The sequence below is a fragment of the Geotrypetes seraphini genome, chromosome 1 (genome assembly GCF_902459505.1).
Source record: "Geotrypetes seraphini chromosome 1, aGeoSer1.1, whole genome shotgun sequence".
Lineage (NCBI taxonomy): Eukaryota > Metazoa > Chordata > Amphibia > Gymnophiona > Dermophiidae > Geotrypetes > Geotrypetes seraphini.
The window spans coordinates 349,059,985-349,083,328 of NC_047084.1; the positions used below are offsets into that span (position 1 = coordinate 349,059,985).

The window sequence follows — 23,344 nt, forward strand, 5'->3', positions numbered from 1 at the left end:
AGATGTTAAAGAGAATAGGGGAAAGGGGTGATCCTTGAGGGACACCGCAAGATGGAGTCCAAGGAGTGGACATGGTGCCATTTGTGTTGACGGTGTAGGAACGGGAGCGTAAGAAGTTTGAGAACCACATTAGGACGGTGGAGTCGATTCCAATCTCGGAAAGTTGGTAAAGTAGTATGTCATGATGGACGACATCAAAAGCAGCGGAAAGATCGAATTGTAGTAGGACAGCGAATTTGTTACGTGAGTGTAGTTGTTGTACCTTTGAAATTAGGGAAACTAGGAGGGATTCAGTGCTAAAGCAGGGTCTGAAGCCATGTTGGTAGGGGTGAAGAAAGGAGAATCTCTCGAGATAGGAGGAGAGCTGGGTAGCAACTATGGTTTCTAGAAGTTTGGTAAGTAGAGGGATATTTGCTATGGGACGGTAGTTTGATGGTAGGGAGGGGTCGAGATCGGCTTTTTTCAGAATAGGTGACAAGGCAATGTGGCCCATTTTTGTGGAGAACAAGCCTGATAGTAGAGCAGAGTTAAAGAGTCTCGTAAGGGAGGAGATGGCCTGTGCAGGAATGTTTTCATAAAGGTGGGATGGGAAAGGATCTAAGATGCATTTGCAAGATTTCAGTCTGAGGCAGAGTTTAGAGATCTGGGGTTCAGATATGGGTTCAAATGTCGTCCAGGATCTATCCGCTGGGATAGGGTTTGAGTCATTGGGAGGAAGAGAATTGTAAGAGACTGCTGAGGGGAAAGAGCTCCTTATGGTGGAAATCTTTTCATTGAAAAATTTGGCTAAGTCGTTTGCGGAAGGAGGGGAGAGGTGGAGTCGTTTTTTGAGGTTAAGTTTCGCCAGATGTAGAACAGAGTACTATTTTGATTTTTTGATCTGGTGATTTTATCTCCATAGAAATTCTTTCTTGCTTTTTTTAGTATTGTGTTATAGCACTTGATGTTGTCTCGCCAGGATTGTTTGTCTGAGGGGGATTTCGATTTTTTCCATTTCTGTTCCAGGGCTCGACAATTCTGTTTTAGTTCCCTGTAATATGGAAGGTACCAGGGGGTTTTGTGGGAGTGGGAGATAGATTTTGTAGATAAAGGGGCCAGAGCGTGGTAGGTAGTCCCAGAAAGGGTAACCCAATTATGCCAGTTGGACTCTGGGTCTGTGTGTTTAGGAGAAGGGGGAAGTTGGTTAAGAAATTGGGTCCAGAACAATTCGCTCGTGATTTTTTTGCGGTAGGTGATAGATTTTGTGGGCCGGGGTGGAGTACCTAGATGAGACATGAAGGTGGGGAGGCAGAAAGAGCCTAGAAGGTGGTCAGACCACGGGACAAGGTCCCAGCGGGCCTCTTCGGCAGAAGTTTTGTGCTCAATCAGGTCGAGGAAGCTGATGATGTCTAGTATCATGGGTAGGTGTGGGTGGAGGAGTGGTGAAGCCAAGGGAGGTGAGGAAGTCTTTGAATTCAGTTGTGTCCATGCTGGTGTTATCGTTAAGGTGGAGGTTAATATCTCCTATGATCAGTAGTCTCTGGAATTTTAGGAATACTCTTGTTATAGTCTCTAGGACAAATTCAGATGATTTATTCCAGGGGATAGGAGGGCGGTAGAGAAGCAAGATGCCTAGTGGGTGGGGTTGGAGTTCGTCTTTAACTGAAGCTAGTAAGAATTCTAGAGAGGTATGGCTGCCCTTTTCAAGGAGCTGAACATTGAAGAATGATTTGTAAAGCAGAGCCAGGCCTCCTCCTTTCCGGTTGATTCTGGGTGAGAAGAGGCCGTGGTAGCCAGGGGGGCAGAGTTCGTTTTGTGTGAAAGTATCGTCTTTTCCGATCCCGGATCGGAGTCATCGAGTAGGTCTTTTATTATTTGGGTCTTGTTGCGGACTGATCTGGCGTTACAGTAGAGTGTGGGGACCGGGACGAGAGAGACAGAGGTGAGGTTGGGTAGGTTGGCTGGAGGGACAGGCTTTAAGGAGGAGTGGTTTCTTCCTCTGTGTTTTTTGTTGTGATGAGTTCTAGTGTGTACTAGTGTGGGGATTCTGAGGCCTGGGCAGGTGTTTGAGACTGTGGAGTCGGGGAGGTTGGGGGGGAGAGATATTTGGCAGTGGGAAGTATTGGTGAAAGAGCAGAGAAGTAGAAGGAGGAGCCAGGAGGGTGGCTTCATGGTGGGAGCGAGGAGAGGTAGTGAGAGAGGGTTTGGGCAGAGCTTGTCAGGCAGGAGATGGGAGAGATTAGTGCTGCTAATAAGATGCAGGCTGAGGAGGGGCTAGGCTTGAAAAGGGCAGCCATCCTTCCTTAGAATTCATGTTAGCTTCAATAAATGACGAACTTCATCCCCACCCATTAGGCATCCTGTTACTTTACCGCCCTCCTACCCCCTGGAACAAATCCTCTGAAATTGTTCTTGAGACCATAACAAGGGCCTATTTAAAATTCCAAAGACTACTGATCATTGGCGACATAAACCTTCACCTAGAGGACAACACCAACAAGGACACAACTGATTTCAAAGACTTCCTCATTTCTTTAGGCTTCACCGCCCCACCGCCCACCCCTACCCACGAAAAGAGGCACTCCATCGACATCATCAGCTTTCTTGATCTGACTGAGCACAAAACCTCCACTGTCGAGACCCGTTGGGAACCTGTCCCCTGGTCTGATCACCTCCTAGGCTCTTTTTGCCTCCCTGTCTTCATGTCAGTCCTTGGTACCCCTACCCGAGCCTCAAACTCCATCACCTACCGCAAAAAAATCACTAGTGAACTATTCTGGTCCCAGTTCCTCAACAAATTCCCTCCTCTTCCCACTCACATGGACCCAGACGCATTCTGGCACAACTGGGTGACTCTTTCGGAAACCACGTTCTGTGCTCTTGCCCCTCTAGCCACTAAATCCATCTCCTACTCTCACAAGGCCCCCTGGTATCTCCCATACCACAGGGAATTAAAACAGAAATGCCGAGCCCTAGAGCGAAGATGGAAAAAATCGAAATCCCCTTCAGATAGGCAATCCTGGAGAGAAAACATCAAATCCTACAACTTCCTACTAAAAAAAGCTAGGAAGATCTTCTGTGGAGATAAAATCTCCAGATCAAAAAACCAAAACAGTACACTCTTCCACATCTGGCGAAACCTAACTTCTAAAAACGACTCCTCCCCCTCCCCCACCCACCCATCTCCAAATGACTTAGCCAATTTTTTCAACGAGAAGATCACTACCATAAAGAGTTCGTTCCCCCCAGCTATCTCTTACAACTCTCTTCCACTGAAAGACTCCGACCCTATCCCTGCTGACAGATCATGGACTACTTTCGAACCTGTATCCAAGCCCCAGATCTCTAAACTCTGCCTGAAACTTAAATCCTGCAAGTGCATCCTAGATCCTTTCCCATCTTACCTCTACGAAAACATCCCAGCGCAGGCCATCTCTTCCCTTACAAACCTTATAAACAAAGCTTTACTATCGGGCCTGTTCTCCTCAGAAATGGGCCACATTGCCTTATCCCCTCTTCTGAAAAAAGCCGATCTTGACCCTTCCTTACCATCGAACTACCACCCCATAGCCAACATCCCTCTTTTAACAAAACTTCTGGAGACCATAGTCGCTACCCAGTTCTCCTCTTACCTAGAGAGATTCTCCATCCTCCAACACTACCAATTCGGATTTAGGCCCAACTTCAGCACCGAGTCCCTCCTAGTTTCCTTAATCTCAAAGGTGCAACAACTACACACCCGAAACAAATTTGCTGTTCTCCTACAGTTCGATCTCTCCGCAGCTTTCGACGTCGTGCACCACGACATACTAATCTACCAACTTTCCGAGATAGGAATAGACTCCTTTGTCCTAAAGTGGTTCTCAAACTTCCTTCGCGCACGTTCCTACATTGTCAACGCAAACGGCTCCAAATCCGCTTCGTGGACACCATCCTGCGGGGTCCCACAGGGTTCTCCCCTATCCCCTATCCTCTTCAACATGTATATGACCTCCCTGAAGCTTCTCAAACTATCCCCCCTTGAAACAATATACACATATGCAGACGATATCCTTATCCTCCTCGAAACAGACCAGAACCTTACAAACCTCCAAGAGAACATCACCTCATGCATAATGAGACTTCATGCCTGGTCCCTCTCTGTTCAGATGAAATTAAATGAATCAAAGACAAAAGTACTCTGGCTCGGCCCAAAGTTAGTACACCTGTCCACCCTCTTCACTCTACCCACAGGTCCCGCTCTTCACCTTGAGTTCTCAAGCAAGGTCCTCGGCATCATTATCGATTCCTCCCTCTCCCTCAACGATCACCTGAATTCCTTGGCAAAATCATGTTTTTTCAGCCTCCACATGCTGAGGAAAGTTAGATCCTATTTCCACCAAAAACACTTTACCGTCCTGGTACAATCCATCATCTTATCCAAACTCGATTACTGTAATGCCATTTTCCTATGCCTAACAAAAAAAAGTCTTCACAGACTCCAGCTCATCCAGAATACTGCGGCCAAACTGATTTTTGCTAAACGCAAATTTGATCACGTCTCCCCCTTACTTACCAATCTTCACTGGCTCCCTGTACTTTCCAGAATTCACTTCAAATGTTCCTGTCTGGCTTTCAAGATAATTCATGGCATCCTTCCGCCACTAATCCCTCTATCCTTCCTCGCCCAAACGCCTGCTACCACCAGATCCGCCCACAGACATAAACTATCCTTCCCCTCTCTACATGGCATCCCCCACGCAGACAAACTGGGAAGATCCCTCCTCTCCAAAATCACGGGCCTTTGGAACGATCTCACTATCCCGCTGCGGAACCTGGGCTCCCTCCAACTGTTCCGAAAACAACTGAAAACCTGGCTTTTCTCTAATATATAACATCTCCTGCTTACTTCCCCTCTTTTTCATATGCTCTTGTAAACTCTCTCTCCCCTCTCTTCTTGTATTTTTAAGCTTTGTAAACCGTGTCGAGCTCCGCTTCCGTGGAGATGATGCGGTATATAAACTTAAGGCTTAGTTTAGTTTAGTTTAGGCTGTATAAGAGGTAGTAGTGATGGGCAGAGCAGGCTAAGTAAGTGGTGGTAGAGCTAGACATGCGATGAACATGCGATAACAGTAGAGGAGTAGTACAGGCTATATATGCAGTGTCAGGCTAAGATATGTAGTAGCTGGTTTTACATGTGGTTATACTTATAACAAGTGGTGATAGATTGTGGTAACAAGTAAATGCGGTGGTAGGTTAAAAATAAGTAGTAGCAGGTTGTAAATGCAGCTATACAGGTAACAAGTAGTAGCAGGTTGTACATGAAGTAATCAGTGATTGTTTTAGCAGGCAATAGGTGGGAGAGCTGGATGTCAGGACTCTGAGCACTGCCGAACTGCAGTCTCACCCGGAGGAAAGAAAACAGAATTCCCTCAGAGCCTGGGGTGCTCCTTCTCAAGTGTCTTGGCACTAGAGGATAGCGTTAGAGTGGCCCCTCTTTGCTGCTGTGTTGAAACCAGCTGATAGAATCCTCAGGAAGAGCAGCAGTTAGGAGAGATGAAAGAAAACACAGTTCCCTCAGAGCCTGGTGTGCTTTTTCACAAGTGACTTGGCACTAGAGGACAGCGTTAGAGTGGCCCCTCTGCTGCTGTGTTGAAACCAGCTGATAGAATCCTTAGTAAAAGACCCCCTTAATGTACTACAAAAAAAACTTTTATGTAATATACAGTAGAAACATATGTCTAGCTACCTCTTGGTAGAAGTAGGGAAGGAAATGAAGGAATGACACATGGAGGAGCATTTTCAATAGGATATTTAAGTTTGAGTTTGGACGACTTGGGAAAAACATCCAGAAATTCAGTAGAGAAAACGTCCATTCTCAAAATAGCAGGGTGTCTATCTTTTTCTTTTGAGAATGACCTATCTAGACATTTTGGTCCCTAGTATATCTTATCTTTTTTGCCCATTCTCTAATATAAAGATGCCCAGATGAAAAATGCACTAAAGCCAGTTTTTCGGACATGGTACCCAAATACCTTGTCCGAAAGGCTTCCCATCAGCTGATCACGGTAGGGGAATCAGATCAGCTGAGCCAGTTTTGTGGAGTCTTGCCGGTTCAGCTGTTCAGAGATTCCCCTGCCAGGATCAACTGAATCGGCAGGGAGAACCATGATTCCTCTCTCCCTCCCTCCCTCACACCCATTGATTCCCCCCAGCCCTCTTCCACAGAGAGCCGCTGTTCTCAGAGTCCTACACTCCTCCCCCCAGCACACCCCGATGTCACCCGACATCACTCAACAACTTCCTTACCTTCTAATGAAAAAGGAAGCCCACTCCCTCCTGCCAATAGAGCTGCCTCTTCAGAATGATGGGCCTTCCCCTTCCCAATGCATCTTGGGATGCAGTGGGAGGGGCCTAAGGCCCTGATTGGTTCACAATGGATGGCCAATCCAGGTCACAAGTACCTGCCACAATTCCAAAGAGTAGAATGATTCCCAGCCACTAAACAGAAAGATAAATAGTGGCTTTCCCCATGTTTTATCTTGACAGCAGCATGTGGAATTTTCTTCCAGGAACTTGTGTAAATCTTTTTTAAACACAAATATGCTAACTGCTGTTATCACATCCTTTGGAAACAAGTTCCAGAGCTTAACTATTTGTTGAGTGAAAAAATATTTTCTCTTACTCATTTTAAAAGTATTACTATGCAACTTTTTGGAGTGTTATCTCATCTTGTACTTTTTGAAAGAGGAAATAATTCACATCCACCTGCTCTACTGCACTCAGAATTTTGTAGACTTGTATCATAATCACCCCCCCACACACATACACACCCTGATCGAATTTCGATTTCAAATTCATCACTAAAACCAAAGCTTGGGTTTGGGTTTTGGTCAAAAATACCAGTTCATTTTCAGCTGAAACCAAAATCTCCCAAGCTGCCCCCCTGCCCAACCACCCCCACTCCCTCAGAAGATGAGTCTTCACCAGCCATCTGTAGGCTCGCTTTAAACAGCCCTGGTGATCTAGTGGCCTCTTTAGAGGCCGGAATGTGCCTATCTCAATAAAGCTGCTAGGACCACTCATACAGTTTTAGCAGCCATTTTAAACCAGCAGTGGCACTGGGCAGAAAAGAGGCCACTAGACCAGTGGTCCCCAACCCTGCCCTGGAGGACCCCCAGGCCAGTCGAGTTTTCAGGATAGCCCTAATGAATATGCATGGTGCAGATTTGCATGCCTGGTAACTCCATTATATGCAGATCTCTTTCATGCATATTCATTAAGGTTATCCTGAAAACCCGATTGGCCTGAGGGTCCTCCAGGACAGGGTTGGGAACCACTGCACTAGACCATCAGGGCTTGTGAAGGTAGGTCAGGGGAGGGTAGGCCAAAAAGATGCATGGGGAGGCAGCAGCACCACAAAGGGACCTGGACCTATCTTCCGCCAGGTCTTTCACTGGGGAGAGTGGGGAATGGACACGACATGTTTAGTTTTGGGTTCGGTTTTGATTGAAACCAACTTGTGAATTTTGGCTGCAGATTTAATTTCAGATGGAACCAAAACCACTGGTTTTGGTTTGCCTCTATCCCCCCCTCAGCTTTCTCTTCTCCAAGCTAAAGAACATTAACCTCTTTAGCCTTTCCTTATACAAGAGGAGTTCCATCCTCTTATTCGTTTTGGTCACCCTTCTTTGAAACTTTTAAACTCCTCCTATATCTTTTCTTTTCTTTTTTTTTAAGCTATGGTGACCAGAATTGCACATAATACAATGAGGTTACACTATGGAGCAATACAAAGGAATTATAATATTCTTTGTCTTATTTTCCATCACTTTCCTAATAATAATTCTCTACATTCTATTTGCTCTTTTGGCCAATGCAACAAACTTTAGTGTGGAACCTAGCATCATAAGAATTGCCATACCGGGACAGACTGAAGGTCCATCAAGCCTAGTATCCTGTTTCCAACAGTGGCCAACCCAGGTCATAGGTACCTGGTAAGATCTCAAGGAGTAAAGCAGATTTTATGCTGCTTATCCTAGGAATAAGCAGTGGATTTCCCCAAGCCATCTCAATAAAGGTCTATAGACTTCTCTTTTAGGAAATTATCTAAAGTTTTTTTTTAATCCCATTATGTTAACTGATTCCACCACATTTTCCAGCAAGGAATTCCAGAGTTTAAATACACATTGAGTAAAGAAATATTTTCTCCGGTTTGTTTTAAATCTACTGCTTAGTAGCTTCATTGTATTCCCTCTAGTCCCAGTATATTTGAAAACTGTAAACAAGTGAGTCACATCTACCCTTTCCACTCCACTCAGTAAATTTGATTTAGATTATTCTTCTTAATTTGCATCACTTTGCATTTGTCCACATGAAATTTATCAGTTATTTCAAAGCTCAGTCTTACAATTTCCTAAAGACCTCTTGCAATTTATCACAGGCTGCTTGAAGATTAACTTTGAATAGTTTTGTGTCATTTGCAAATGTATTCACTTCATTAATTGTTCCCATTTCCAGATCATTTATAAATATTATCAAGCCACATTAGGGTTTTTTATCACTGGCCACTGTGGTAAAATTCTATGAGTGTCGGAGCTTATACCACAGTGGCCGGCAATAAAAAAAAACCCTAACTTGGCTTGATAAAATGGGGCCTATGATAAATAGCACAGGTCCTAGTACAGATTCCTGGGGCACTCCACTATTTACACTCCTGCATTGAGAGAAATGACCTTTTCTTTATCGTCCCTCCAGACCGGCACAGAAACAGATGGGTTTCTACTCCTCTGCCAGCAGGTAGAGACTGAGATACTAACTATTGACATCAGTACAAGTGGGCTATGCAGTCCCTCTTACAATCAGTCTTTTCTTAGTTCCAGCAGGTGGAGTGGTCTGTTTTGTTCAGTCTGTGCTGAGATTTGTTAAGGCCTGTTGGATCTGGTTAGTTCGTTGCAGTCTGTGCTGGTGGCTACAGTCTTCCAATGTGATTCAGGGAGTGAACCTAGATCAGCCCCAGTCTCCTCGTTTGGGGGGGCTCAGTGACTCGGTGGAGGCGTCATGGTTGATCATTGTTCTGGAGACTAGAGCCATTCAGGTAGCATTGGTGGACTTCTAGTCCTTGCTAGAGGGCAAGTCAGTTTGAGTTCTCTCAGACAATGCCATGACGGTAGCCTATGTCAATCATCCGGGGGGTACCAAGAGTCATCTAGTGGTTCTGGAGACCTCCCTCCTCACGGAATGAGCGGAGGCTCATCTTCTGGACATATCAGCCTCCCACATAGCCGGAGTGGACAATGTCCAGGTGGACTTTCTCAGTCATCATGCTCTGGATCCCGGCGAGTGGTGTCTCAGGCTGGAAGTCTTTGGGGTTGATTGTTCGGCCCTGGGGTCAGCCCATCAGGGACCTCATGGCCACATGTCTCAATGCCAAGGTTCTTCAGTCAGCACTGTTATTTGCCTTGGAATGATTACAAAACCATCTTGCAAACTAGTGCTGTCGACTATGGACTATTGTAACATAGACTTTTCTGATAAGGTGTAACGCATGTTGCCTAAAAGACAGCTGAGGATCAAGCATTATCCCTAAGTACCAAAATCCTAAGGACCACAGAATTGCTGAACTGATGGTGGAAACTCTGGCTGTGATGCTTGAGTTAAATGCATTATTTTTGTGTTCTGTACATTGAACATCAATTTATTGGCGCACATCAATAGCCCGCTCCATCAACTGTCCCTTAGGGAAGAAAAATAACAGGTCATCGGTGTATATCCTGTAAGACACTCTAAAGCTATGCAATAAACAGCAAAGCGGTATGAGATAAACATTGAACAACACAGCTGAAAGTGACAAACCCTGTGGGACTCCTGTTTTTACTTCTTTTTGGGATGACATCCTTCCATGCACATAAACCTCTTGCCTCTGTTCTTGAAGAAATGACCTGAACCATGATAGAACTGTGCCACCTACCCCACATACTGAAATATGTTCCAGTAAGATGCCATGGTCCAAGGTATCAAATGCGGCAGAAATATCTAATGATACCATGATATATTCCTTTCCTTGTCAAAGCTGCATTGTATTTCATCAATAAGTGATGCTATCAATGTTTCCGTACTATGATTGGACCGAAAGGCATATTGGTGAACATCTAAAATATTATTCTCTTGTACATGGCGATCCAGCTGCAGATATACCAACTTTTCAAGGATCTTCGCTAGCACTGGTAGGGATGCAGCTGGCCTATAGTGATGGTGTCTGAGGATATCAAGGTAGCAAAACAATGTGCAAGGTGATGGCCAAAGCCAGAAGGATGTTAGGCTGCATAGAGAGGAACATAACCATCAGAAGGGAGGCTTGACAATGCCCCTGTTCAAGTCTTTGGTGAGGCCCTATTTGAAGTACTGTGTTCAGTTTTGGAGGCCATTATTTGCTAATATAAAAAGACTGAAATGCTAATATAAAAAGACTGAAGGTGATCAAAATGGTATGGGGTCTGCGCCAAAAGATGTATGAAAAGAGACTCGACAATCATACCTTAGAGAAATGGAGAGAGAGGGAAAATATACAGATATTTAAATACTTGAATACTTGATGAGCAAACAAATCTTTATCAAAATCAGGGAAGCTATGGGACATGAAATTATGAAGGTAAGCTTTAAAAGCAATATCAAGAAGTGCTTTTTCAGTAAAAGTTTAGTGGATGCCTTGAATGATATTCTGGTGACAGAATAAATGCAGAAGATTACTATCTAGGAAGTGGCTGGGATCAAACTAAAAGAAATGACCTTGAGAGGTATAACCTGCATGGAGTGGCAGGTACAGTCCTAAAGAAAGATATAAAGGAGATAACCTTCTTCTACTGCACAGACAGCAGGTAGGCTCCTTTTCTGGCTCTCTCATCTTTGGGATCTCTGACACATTGCTCTCTGGGATGTGCTGTTTGCTTTTGCCTATGAGAACCAAACAGTCCTTCTAAGACCAGGGATCTCAAAGTCCCTTCTTGAGGGCCACAATCCAGTCGGGTTTTCAGGATTTCCCCAATGAATATGCATGCACTGCTTTTAATGCATATTCATTGGGGAAATCCTGAAAACCCGACTGGATTGTGGCCTTCAAGGAGGGACTTTGAGATCCCTGTTCTAAGACCATACAAACACACATCTTGTAACCTGCATTTCCTTTCCACCTTTTACTTCATGATTACAACAAATGGAGGGGAAAAAAACACACAGAAGTGCATCATGTAAATATCCTAGCCTATCCTCTACTTATGTTCCTCTCTCGTCAGTAGAGATTTAAATCTTTCCGCAGTGCTTTTCCTTAACTGCATAGAAACATGATGGCAGATAAAGGCCAAATGGCCCATCCAGTCTGCTCATCTGCAGTAACCATTATCTCTTCCTTTCTCTAAGAGATCCCACGTGCCTATCCCAGGCTTTCTTGAAATCAGACAGTTCTAATCCATGTATCTGCATCTTAAATATTATAATTCTTTTAGAATGGCTGCCTTGCCCCTCTCCATTCATTCCATCTTAACTCACCAAACTTGAGTATATACAAAATACTTCTCCCTGGCAGCTTGCTTGCTCCAAAACATTTCCAGAGTGCAATGTATCATAGTAATTTTCATCTCTAAAGTCCTCTGTTGCTCTGCACCTTCTTATACTCTAGTCCCATTCACCCTTTTACTTGGTCTTTTTTCTTTATGTCCCCTCCCTCCATCTCATCCCTGCTAGTTGTAAATCAGTTCATGCTCTGCTCTAAGTGCTGCCTGATGGATTTCCATCCCACTTTAAAACCTTGTCTGAAGACATTTGCCCCATTCTCTCCTTTCCAGCATTACTGCACAGTATCGTATTTAGCTGACTTTATTGGGCCTCCTTTTGTGGTGCATTATGACGATAAAGGCCAAATGGCCCATCCAGTCTGCCCCTTTGCAGCATGCACTATCTTCTCCTCTCCCTAAGAGATCCCATGTGCCTGTCCCACGCTTTCTTGAATTCAGACACAAGTCTTTGTCTCTACCACCTTTACTGGGAGACTATTCCACGCTAGAGAATGACACGGTGACGGTTTACCCGCGGCCACCGCATTTAAGCCGCGGGTCACCGCCGAAAACGGGGAAGAAAACTAGCAGTCGCTGCGGTGACGGGGACAAGGCCATTCACCGACCGCGGAAACGGTGAACAGGTTTGTCCCCGCGGGCCAATGTACCCCCTTCTAGGAACCGCTATTTACCTGTGTTTCACCGTGCTCCTCATTTGTCAGATCAACCCTTCCTGCCAATCGCAGCAGAAGGGTACCCAACCCCTCCTGCCGGTCCTCCCAATGGCCTCCCCTAAGATCGCCGGCAGGAGGGTACCCAACCCCTCCTGCTGGACCCCCCCCCCCCAACGAACCCTCCCACCCCGGAACCCCCTTAGTCTTACTTTCCAAGTTGGACCGGACAGCTCCTCGCTCGTCTGGCCAGCAGGCCTGCCTCCGTCCAAATGAGGCGGGCCCGCCCCTCCCCTCCCCTGCCTCCCAATGGCCTCCCCTAAGATCGCCGGCAGGAGGGTACCCAACCCCTCCTGCTGGACCCCCCCCCCAACGAACCCTCCCACCCCGGAACCCCCTTAGTCTTACTTTCCAAGTTGGACCGGACAGCTCCTCGCTCGTCTGGCCAGCAGGCCTGCCTCCGTCCAAATGAGGCGGGCCCGCCCCTCCCCTCCCCTGCCTAACCCACAGGATCCTAGGGCCTGATTGGCCCAAGCACCTAAGGCCCCTCCTATAGCGGGAGTGGCTTTAGGTGCCTAGACCAATCAGGCCCTAGGATCCTGTGGGTTGGGCAGGGTAGGGGCGGGCCCGCCTCATTTGGACGGAGGCAAGCCTGCTGGCCATACGTGTGAGGAGCCGTCCGGTCCAACTTGGAAAGTAAGACTAAGGGGGTTCTGGGGTGGGAGGGTTCGTTGGGGGGGGGTCCAGCAGGAGGGGTTGGGTACCCTCCTGCCGGCGATCTTAGGGGAGGCCATTGGGAGGACCGGCAGGAGGGGTTGGGTACCCTTCTGCTGCGATTGTCGGGAGGGCCGTTGGGGGGGTCTACAGGAGGGGTTGGGTGCCCTCCTGCCGTGATCGCTGGGGGGAGGGGAGACTTGCAGCCGTAGCCGCGGTCACTATGCTAATCACGGCAGCATTTAAAGTACATGTCGTGTTTGTTTTTGCATTGCTAGCCCCAGGGGTGGTGGAAGATTAGTGATTGAAAAACTGTATGAAAAATAACTATTTTAAATTTAGTGATCAAAATGTGTCAGTTTTGAGAATTTTTATTAATTAATTTTTTCTCTGCGTGTTTTGTTTTTGTATAGTTATTAACTAATATTTAACTAAGTTTTAAAGTTTTAAAGAATGTTTCCTTTATATGTAAATAAAGAAAAGTGAATGGGATTGCAGTGGCGGTGACGGGGCGGTGAATGGGGTGGCAGTGGCGGTGACGGGGCGGTGAAGAGGATGGTGAGACGGGGACGGGGCGGTGACGGGGATGGTGAGATGGGGACGGGGCGGTGACGGGGATGGTGAGACGGGGACGGGGCGGTGACGGGGACCAATTTTTTCACCGTGTCATTCTCTATTCCACGCATCTACCACCCTTTCTGTAAAAAAGTATTTCCTTGGATTACTCCTGAGCCTATTACCTCTTAACCCCGTTCTATGTCCTCTTTTCCCGGAGCTGCCTTTCTGATAGCTTCTTCTGATAGCTTGTTCAGAAGAAGCTATCAGATTGGGATGGTGCAGGATATTACACAAGGGGGAATTCTTCTTGATACAGCCTCTGGGCGAAGCATGTCAAAGAATTGACAGGTCCCCTCCCAATACGAACAACATAACAAAGATAAGTTCAAGTTTAAAAAAAAAAAAGTTTTAGTATTTATACAAAAGTTTGAGAATTTGAATTTGCACGGAGCACTTTATATAAAAAAATAATGTGGATCTGATGACGAGGCCAGTGCCGAACAAGTAATTAGCCATTGAAAACACTTGGCTATTATTGGCACTAATGAAGATCCTGAAGAAAATACAAAAAAAGTAAAAAAAAAAAAAGAAATATAAAAGTAAATGTTATATGAAAATTAAGGGCTCCGTTTACGAAGCCGCATTAGCGGCTTTATTGCACTGTGACTTTCTATCATGCGCTAACCCCCGTGCTAGCCAAAAAACTACCGCCTGCTTCGTAAAAGGAGCCCTAAATGTGATACTGTCTAGATAAATATGTGATATGGATTAATGACAGTGTCATAATTTTGGCTATAGAATAATACTAATCGGTATGCTAGAAGATATTAACCGATCTTTCTTTTTTTTTCACTCCTCCCACAGGGCATCTAAACTACCTCGGATCCAGTCACCAATTGTGGCATATCTTTGTAGTGCTGATGTTGTATTGGTGGCATCAGTCTGTGATGTATGTTGTGCAGTACAGACTCAACCAGCCCTGTCCTGATCATGTAGAGAATTTGTGAAGGTAGGCATGGTATCCATGTGAACAAGAGGAAGATGGGAGAGACTTTCAGTCGGTTGTAGTGCCATCAATTGGTGATTTTCAAAGAGCAATTCTTCTTGACCTGTGCAGTTGGTGCCACCTTTTGCAACCTGCAGCATTTCACCATTCTGGTCAGTATAGAATAGTGATTCATCCCTCCAGTAAGGACAGTGTTCAGCAGAAACCATGCTGAAAAGGGGAGAGAGCTCATAAGTTTTAAGTGGTGCTTTATGAAAAACACACTTTTCCTTCTCACCAAAAAGTTTGGGTCCATAGCGATTTTCTCTCTTAGCCATCTCTAATATGAATTTATCATTTTTCATAGTGCCCTACTGTTGAGGTTGTAGTCTTCCATTTTGAGTGCCTGGTTTGAACTGAGTGTTAGACATTATTTACTCTAATACATTTCTTGGCTACTTGTAGTTGTGCATAATAATTACATATACATAGGGCTTCCAAGGTTAGGTTTTAACTGATGAATTCTGATAAAGCACTCTTCATGCAAAAAAAATAAAATAAATAAAAATAGTAGTTTATTGGATAAGTGTCAGAAAAATCACTACTTCCCCTAGTATTTTCCTCTCTTCCATGCCTTGTTTTGTATCCTTATTGCTGATGACCCCTAAGTAACAGAAGCATGTATGTTTAATTTCATTGAAAAAAGGTACCCCTTAAAGAAAAAGATTAACCTTTTTTTCCCCCCCAGCACTTCCTCTGCATTGTCAAGGCTTCATCTCTGTGGACCTCAAGGTCTTAGCTGACATCCTGTGGACATTTGGAAGCTGCACCCACAAAATATTTGAGTAAGCTTTTGACGCTGTCTCTCCGCTTGTCTGTTGGTGTGCTCAGATATCTTGAGCGAAGCTGCATTTCAGGTTTCCAACTTATCTCTGCCATGCTCTGACTTCTACATGGAACCACTGAGGAACTTTGGGACCTTTTTTTTTTTTGCTCTGGAATGGAGTCAGCTCATCCAGATTTTGCTCCTATATGAAAGGGAAATGGCAAAGCATTGCATACCTTGAAGAATATTTCATATTCTTGACTTGGACACAGCTGTCAAATTTCTAGTAAAGAGATTCAGTGCACCGTAAAGAAAAAGACTGGACTTAAATGATTTCAGGCCCCAGTTATACTGTTTACTAGAGATGCTAATGTGGGGCCAGAGAGATGGTATGATTGGGACCCCCTTTGCTTGTCTCCTGATCATGCACAGAACTGCATAATTAATGCTTGCTGGAGGTTGTTTATAGACTTTGAATTGCAGCTGTGGAAGTTATCGAACCTCCAGCAGTTTTCCATGCTGGATCATTAGCTGGTGCATTCATTATTTCAATCAACTTGTAAAAGCCAGACAGTGTGGAAGGAGCCAGTTGTCTGCTTTTTGAAAAGACTCATTTCAGACTGTTGACTGAGTTGTTTCAGTAAACCTCCAGAGGTTTAGCTTTAAGCTGTTTAAGATCCTGGTGCAATAATCCCTTCTGGTCTCATAGTCTGGAGTTCCAGGGGGTTTAGGTCCAGTGCAGTTCTGGAACTGGAACATCCTAACATTCAGCACCATACTGTTCGTAAAGATAGAGGCAATTATCGTGTTTACAGAATGAGCAGCTTACTGAACCTGACTGATTTGCTACAAATGTTGAAGGTCAGGTAGGGCTGAATTTAGAGCAGGAATAACTGCAGACTCGAGTAGGACTTTCATTAGTGCTGCCCGATTTAAGGAAAAAATGTTTTGATTCGATTCAGCCAATTGAATTGATTTTTCGATTCAATTCATTTTTCATGCCCAATTGGGAGTTTTTATCAAACATCCTGGCAGGTTTATTTATAGAACCGGCCTCAAAAAACCAAAAAGTATTTTACCAACAATAAGATAAATCAAAAACAAAATAATTGGTAAAGTTTTCCCCTTGTTAAACTAACACTGGAAAGATAGTTGCACCGCCGGCTTAATCCTTAAATAAGCTCAATAAATAAAGAAGGGGGTTTCAGTACGGGCTCAACTTTCCCCGGGCAGGTATTCATGAGTGACTAACACTTAGACTGAAGTCTAAATAAATCCTGCCCCGTACATCATGGTACCCTTATATTTTTAAAATAAGCAGATAAATGTAAAGTGCAAACGTGCATCTGGTGTGGAAACAAAGAAAAAATATACAAGGATGTTAGAAAGAACCCCCCCAAAAACTCACAAAAATCACAAAAACAGAACAATGTCAAAACTACATAAAAGTGACACCCAAATCCAAAGGTAAAAAATGCAAAAATGTCAAAATACATGTAAAAGTGAGCAAAGCATATCAAAGTCTATATCAAAGTTCATATCCAAAGTCCTTTAGTATAGTTCATATCCCAATGCCGAATATGTTTCCAATATAAATTAAATTTCAATTCATGGATGAATAAATTTATGAATAGCTTAATAAATTAATAAATAAATAGCTTATCCAGCGGGATTAACTAAGTTATCAGTTCATATGTTCCGAATCAAAACAAAACTCAAAACAGAACATAAAAAAACACAAAATCAAATGAACTACTTAGCTAAAGCAGCTGGGCTCTCCATTTCATGTGCAAGTTCATGTTGGCACTGCATCTCGGTTTCAGCATGATTGTGCCTCTGCGAAAGAAGTGGGGCTTATTGGACTATTACGGTAAGTCATCTGCCCCTGGACTAGCGAACTTATTATAATTTTCCTTTCTCCCTCCTGATGAGGATATTGAAACAGGGCCTGTTGAGTGGAGATGCAGTTAAACCAAGAGGAAAACTTTACCAATTATTTTGTTTTTGAGGTTTATTCATAGTCTTTCCACCCACCCCACCTTGCCCTCTTCAACTCCACGCTGGCGCAGTGGTATAAACAAAATTAAAAATACTTTTTCTCTCTCTGTTAGGTCCTAGCGCTCTTTTGCTGTCTAACACCGGCTATGGCAGGATACACATTTCAAATCTGACATATTGTAATCACAAAATAGAAAATAAAATTATTTTTTTCTGCCGTCCAGTATCATATCCAACATTTGTTTCTCTCTCACTGTCTACCATCTCTCTCTCTCTCCCTACCTTATGCCCTGGGTCAAACTTCTCTGTTCTTTAGCGTCCCTCCAGACCAGCACAGAACAGATGGGATTATGCTTTTCTGCCAGCAGGTGGAGACTGAGACATTGACTTTTGACAGTAGTATAAGTTGTCACCAGTTTCCCATCGAACCACATATAAAATACTTCTGCTCGTCTTCAAAATTAAACTTACCCGCTCTCCAGCTTTTCTTGACAAACTTCTTATTCCCTATACCTCATCTAGGGCCCTCAGATCCACCGATCAGAACTTATTGACCTTCCCCAATTAAAGAACTCTTTTACACCAAAAATACCATCTCCACCACAGCCCCTGCCCTCTGGAATGCCATAGAAGCAGTTCTCATGGTGAGTTTGATGTGGTTAGAGAGGGCATCTTATCTAATGTTTTGATATGCGTCTTGAAATAGAAAGGTTTTGAGTTTGGTTTTATCAAGAGAATTTTAATGGTGAAGATGTATCCCATCTTCACCATGAAAATTTTCTTGATAAAACCAAACCCAAAACCTTTCTATTTCAAGACGCATATCAAAACCTCAGATAAGATTCCCTCTCCAACCACATCAAGCTCACCATGAGAACCGCTTCTATGAAGCGACCCCCTTCTTTTCTCTGTTTTTCACCTTCCCTTCGTACCTCCCTTTAATTTTATTTTTTGATGTATTTCAAAACTTCCTCTACCCAAACACCTCTCATATCTATCTAAGTCAATGTTCTTGTCAACCCAACCATTTTAATTTTTACTTTAAATTTTACATTTTATTATCTAGATTTTTAGTATTGTAAACCGACCAGATACATGTAGATGGTCAATATATCAAATTATAAATAAACTTGGAAACTTGGATGCGGCCAGCGTGTGCACAAAGTGCTCTAGCCACTATGAAGGGGAATCCTCATTGGCTTCGGATGCCAGTGAGCGGTGTTCCCCTTCGTACGTGCACCGTTCATCGGCTGCAGGCAGTGGAGAAGCCCGGGTTTCCCCTACCGCCAAACAGGGATTTCCCCAGCCGTCAACAGTCAGGGGAATAAGATTTCCCTTACCACCGATAGTGCTGGGGACTCCCTTACAACTGCTGTCGGATTGCCTGCTTTAGCGGTTGGGTCTGTTCAGGCTTCGTTGCCGCTGCAGACCTCGGGGGAGAGTTTTTTCAGCGGGCTTTTCATCAGTTTTGGTAGGAAGATATGTCATTTTTTCTGTGGCCTCAGGTGACCTCCTGTCTTAGAGAGACAGAAACAGGTTTAAAATTTTTCTCCTGCTTCTGTAGTGAGTGCTTACTGCCGAGGAGGGGGGGAGGGTTTGCCCCTGATTTTGTTTTAGCCATTTACAAGACTTACTTATAGGTGGGGGACCTGTTTATTCCCCAGAGGGGTTTTTCAGGGGGTCTTTTGCCTTCCACATTGCCCCCCTCAGCGTCGGCTCTTGCCTAGTTCCCCCCTCCCCCCCCAATCTTCGTCCAAGTGGCCCTGGGTTTCGTGGGACAAGGAATTTTATTTGCAGACACATTTTTGCCTGATGAGGACTTGGACCTTTTGGTGGATCCCCAAGATCCTCTCAGGGTGTGGATGATGTGGGTGTCTATTTTTCTGAGATGCCGGTTAGTGAGGATCATTTGTAGTATGCATTTTTCACCAGGAAGAGCTGCAGGAGCTTTGAGGAGGAAGTGAAAGACCCTTCCCCCCCCAACACACACACACACACACGTGTAGTGGACCCTACTTCAGGGGATCCAGTCAGCCTCCCATTCTTTTCCTATGCATCAGGATATTTGGGATGTGGCATTTGCACAGTGGAAGACTCGGGATGTGCCTTTTTACTTGGCGCAATCCATAATCAAGCTCTATCCCATCCTGATGAGGATAGGGATATCTTTAAGTCTCTTGTGGTGGATGCTGTGGTCTCGGCTATCATGTGTATCAGGTGGGCTCGGGCTCACATGTGCCCCCTTCAGTATGCTCCTTCAGTATGCTCTTCTTCGGCGGTGGTTTCTGCAAACACACGATCTGGAATCTCCAGTCCCTCTTCGGGGGTTGGTTCATCGCAGCCTGTACAGATGGCTACAGTCTTCCAATTTGGTACAGGGAGTGAGTCTAGATCAGCTCCAGTGGACAGTGGTTCTCACAGATACCAGTCCTCCTTGGTTGGAGAGCTCAGTGTCTCGATCGCTCGGCTCAGGGAAGCTGGTCCCCTGAGGAAGAGTCCTGATCGATCAATCTTCTGGAGACCAGAGCCATTCAGTTGGCGTTACTAGCTTTCCTGGCATTGCTGCAGGGCAACTCTGTTTGGATTCTCTCGGAGAATGCCACGGCAGTTTCTTATGTCAATCAGGGGGAACCAAGAGTCATCTGGTAGAGCATGAGACGTCTCTTCTCATGGAATGGACAGAGACTCATCTTCTGGACATCTTGACTTCCCACATAGTGGGGGTAGACAACATCCAGATGGACTTTCTCAGTCATCATGTGCTGGATCCCAGAGAGTGGTGTCTTGGGCTAGAAGCCTTTGAGTTGATTGTTGAGGCCTGGGGCTGGCCAGTCATGGACCTCATGGCAACGAGTGTCAATGCCAAGGCGCCAAGGTTCTTCAGTCAGCATAGGGATTTCCAGGCTGAGGGGCTGGATTCTCTGGTGCATCCAGGCTTGTCGGTTGGCTCAGGCTTGTCCAAAATTTCTCCCTCTCTCTTCTCCATGCATGTCTCCTTCCCCTTCACCATATGAAGGATTTCTCCCTCTCCCTTTTCTACTTCATCTCTCCCTTCATCTCCTCCACCCCAACAATTCTTCCTCTTTTCTTTCTCCCCTCATGTGCAGCATCTTTCCTCCCCTCCCATCCCTCTGAATAGCAGCTTTCCTCCTCTCCCACCCATCCCCCTGTTTAGCAGCACCCCACCAATCCTCCCACCATAATACCTGACATACCTCTGAGACCTCCTAAAGTGGCAACACTCTGAACAGGCTGCTTCATGATCTGCCCCACTAGGGCTTCCCTCTGCCATGTCACTAATGACATCATCAGTGAAATAGCAGAGGGAAGGCCCAGCTGGGGAGGCCGCAAAGCATCCCATTCAGAGTGCTGCCACTGCTGCTGTTTTAGGAGGCCTCGGAAGTATGTCAGGTCTTACCAAGGTGGGAGTTGCTGAATCATTGAGTCTGATTTTCTCGGACAACGAATCGATTCACCGATGTGAATCGGGCAGCACTACCTTTCATACCTGAAAGCTCTAATACATTAACAACCAGTGGATAATAACATAATGCTGAGATCTTATCCTGGATCCACCAGTTTGAATACTAAACTGTCTAGTACTTTTCTTAGAGAAAGCACAAGGTAGCGTTTGAAGACCATGATCAGCAAAATAACTTGGGAGAGATGTGATCACAAAAACTTACTGGTGTCTGTTGTTTCAGTGGTGTTAGAAAAAGTGCATATAGAAGAGGATACTTCTAGTTTTCATAATTATTAGCATAGCTTTAGTCAACTTGAATATGGAAGAAACCAGCTCCTTATTTTTTAAATTCTTTCCTCCCAGTAAAGCCCTGCGATGCACTGACAAAACTCAAATGTCATTGTTTTAGGCTAGTAAAGATTTGTGTGTTTGCATTTTAGAGTGCACTTTTAGTAATTTCTAGATCAGAAAAAATCATCTTGAAAGCTGAAAGTAAGATCATGATGCTGTCTGTGCCAGATCATGTCTGATGACTGCTTCTAAGCAGAGGAGGATGTGCCTCTCTACTGGACTGTGAAAATGACTGTGATTCGCAGTTAGCTTTCAGCAAAAATGGCAAAGCTTGCTGTATAGACTTGAATGTGTTTAACACTCCATAGTTGATTTTGAAAAAGTGGGGGGGGAGGGCGGCCTACGCAAACAGTACAACATACCAGTATTTACCAATCACAAGCCTGACTGTACATTAATGAGCTGGTAGATTGAATGTTCATTTTTCTTGCTGTAATATGTTTTATACTGTTGACTATGGTTTGGAATTTTTTTTTCTGGCTGGCACTCGCCAGTTGCTGAGTCAGCGGTTTGCATGGCGGAAGTGACATGGATATGTGCTCTCTTCTTTTAAGAGCTAATTTATTCAGAATTAGAAGATCTTCTTTAACATATAAGCCTACATGTACTCTTTAGTTCTGTTCATCAAAAATAAGTTTTAAGACAAAAAGACCAGAAACAGGCAGATGTCTCCCCTCCAGATCATGGAGTAAGAAATTGGATTTGGGTACCATAGAGAAAACTGACTCCCTTGTCCACCCCTAACTTGCTCACTTAGCACTCGGATAAGCCTTTGTTTTCACCCTGATGATTAGAGCATGAACAGGGGCCTGAGGCATTTGCTTTCCATATTATAAGACAGGTACAGAGACTTGAGAACAAGCTGGGTTGGATCTGAGTTACACTCATTGCATTCCAGGAGTGTCAAATGTCAGTCCTTGAGGGCCTCAATCCAGTTGGGTTTTCAGGACTTCCCCAATGAAAGCAGTGCATGCAAAAAGATCTCATGCATATTCATTGGGGAAATGCTGAAAACCCGACTGGATTGCGGCCCTCGAGGACCAACATTTGACACCCCTGCACTAGACTAATGTGACTATGCAAAACTGTTTTGGAAACAATTGTATTTATCCAAATTTGGGGTTGCAAAATGCTGGTTTGGAAAGGAGAGTAGTTAACTGTTATTCTGTGTTTTATCAGGTTTCAGGTTTTCCTTTCTCTGCTTCTGAGCTGTTGTTCAGTTTGGCATTTTCTATCATGGCCACTTCAATATGCCCTATTTCTGAAAATTTACGAAATGCAAAGCTTATTGCACACATGCGTCCAAAAGGTAGATTTTAAAATGCTGAACATTTTTGTGAAATATATGGAAGAAAATGCATAGTGTTAAAAATGAAACACACATAAAGAAGGCATTGATCAGTGCTTGTTTGAAGTGTGAGATGAGAGAGAGGCCACAAATCTTATTACTTAACGGGGCTTCTTCTCAAAGCACTTAGATACACAAAATGAGCCTCTATGTGACTAAATAGCATTATAAGGATGGAGAAAATATTATACTAGAGGGTCATGTTTGGAGTGCAGCCTAAATGGGGGGGGGGGTTGAAAGAAATGAGGAGAGGGGTATAAGTCATTTCTTCCATTCCAACAGACTGAGACATGGGACTGTCACACATAGAGCATCCCCCACCACCCTGACATCTGGTCCAATCGGCTGACAGCAGCAGCAGCATTTCCGGGCTCACAGTCACTGTGAGCTGGACATGACATCTGTGTTACTCACAGACTGGGACCTGGCTCAGCTTGATGGCCTAGATGGAAACCACCTTTGACTCTTTTGTATAGAGTGTGAACCCATTAAATGCCTAGTGTATGAACTCGTCCGCTTCCAGAAAAAAAAATAACCCTTACACTTGGATTTGTGCCTCCTATTTCAGATGTTAGTAGAGGTGGTGGTGATATAGGGAAGCGAACTTTTATTTGATGTTTTGAGGTCATACCTCATCCTTGGCCATGTCCCTGCTATTGCAATATGGCATGTGCTGCTAAATATTTAGCTAATGCTACAAACAGTAAAGAACTAGAAAAGTATAAATGTATTTTAGGAGAATTCTAAACCACTGCCTCTATTACTCCTCTTCTACCCCTTTCCCCATATTTTACGCCTAAAGAAAAATGCATAAAGACTAGGGGCTCCTTTAATGAAGCCGCGTTAGCGGCTTTATCGCACGCACCTTTTTAGCGCGCGCTAACCCCTGCGCTAGCCAAAAAACTACCGCCTCCTCAAGAGGA

The 23,344-nt window shown here is 44.5% G+C and overlaps 1 protein-coding gene across 7 annotated transcripts in view; it reads left to right on the forward strand.

Moving 5' to 3' along the window:
* Positions 1-17,445, forward strand: part of PAQR3 (progestin and adipoQ receptor family member 3) — a 44,549-nt gene extending 27,104 nt beyond the window's left edge. For 6 of the 7 annotated variants that reach the window (XM_033963636.1, XM_033963626.1, XM_033963645.1 and 3 more), the window contains exons 7-8: positions 14,315-14,459; positions 15,184-17,445. In XM_033963636.1, the coding sequence (XP_033819527.1) occupies positions 14,315-14,457 (143 nt within the window). In that variant the 3' untranslated portion in view covers positions 14,458-14,459; positions 15,184-17,445. Of the gene's footprint in view, positions 1-14,314; positions 14,609-15,183 lie in introns of all 7 variants that reach the window. The other variant, XR_004541107.1, reaches the window with a different exon arrangement.
* The last annotated feature ends 5,899 nt before the right edge of the window (positions 17,446-23,344 follow it).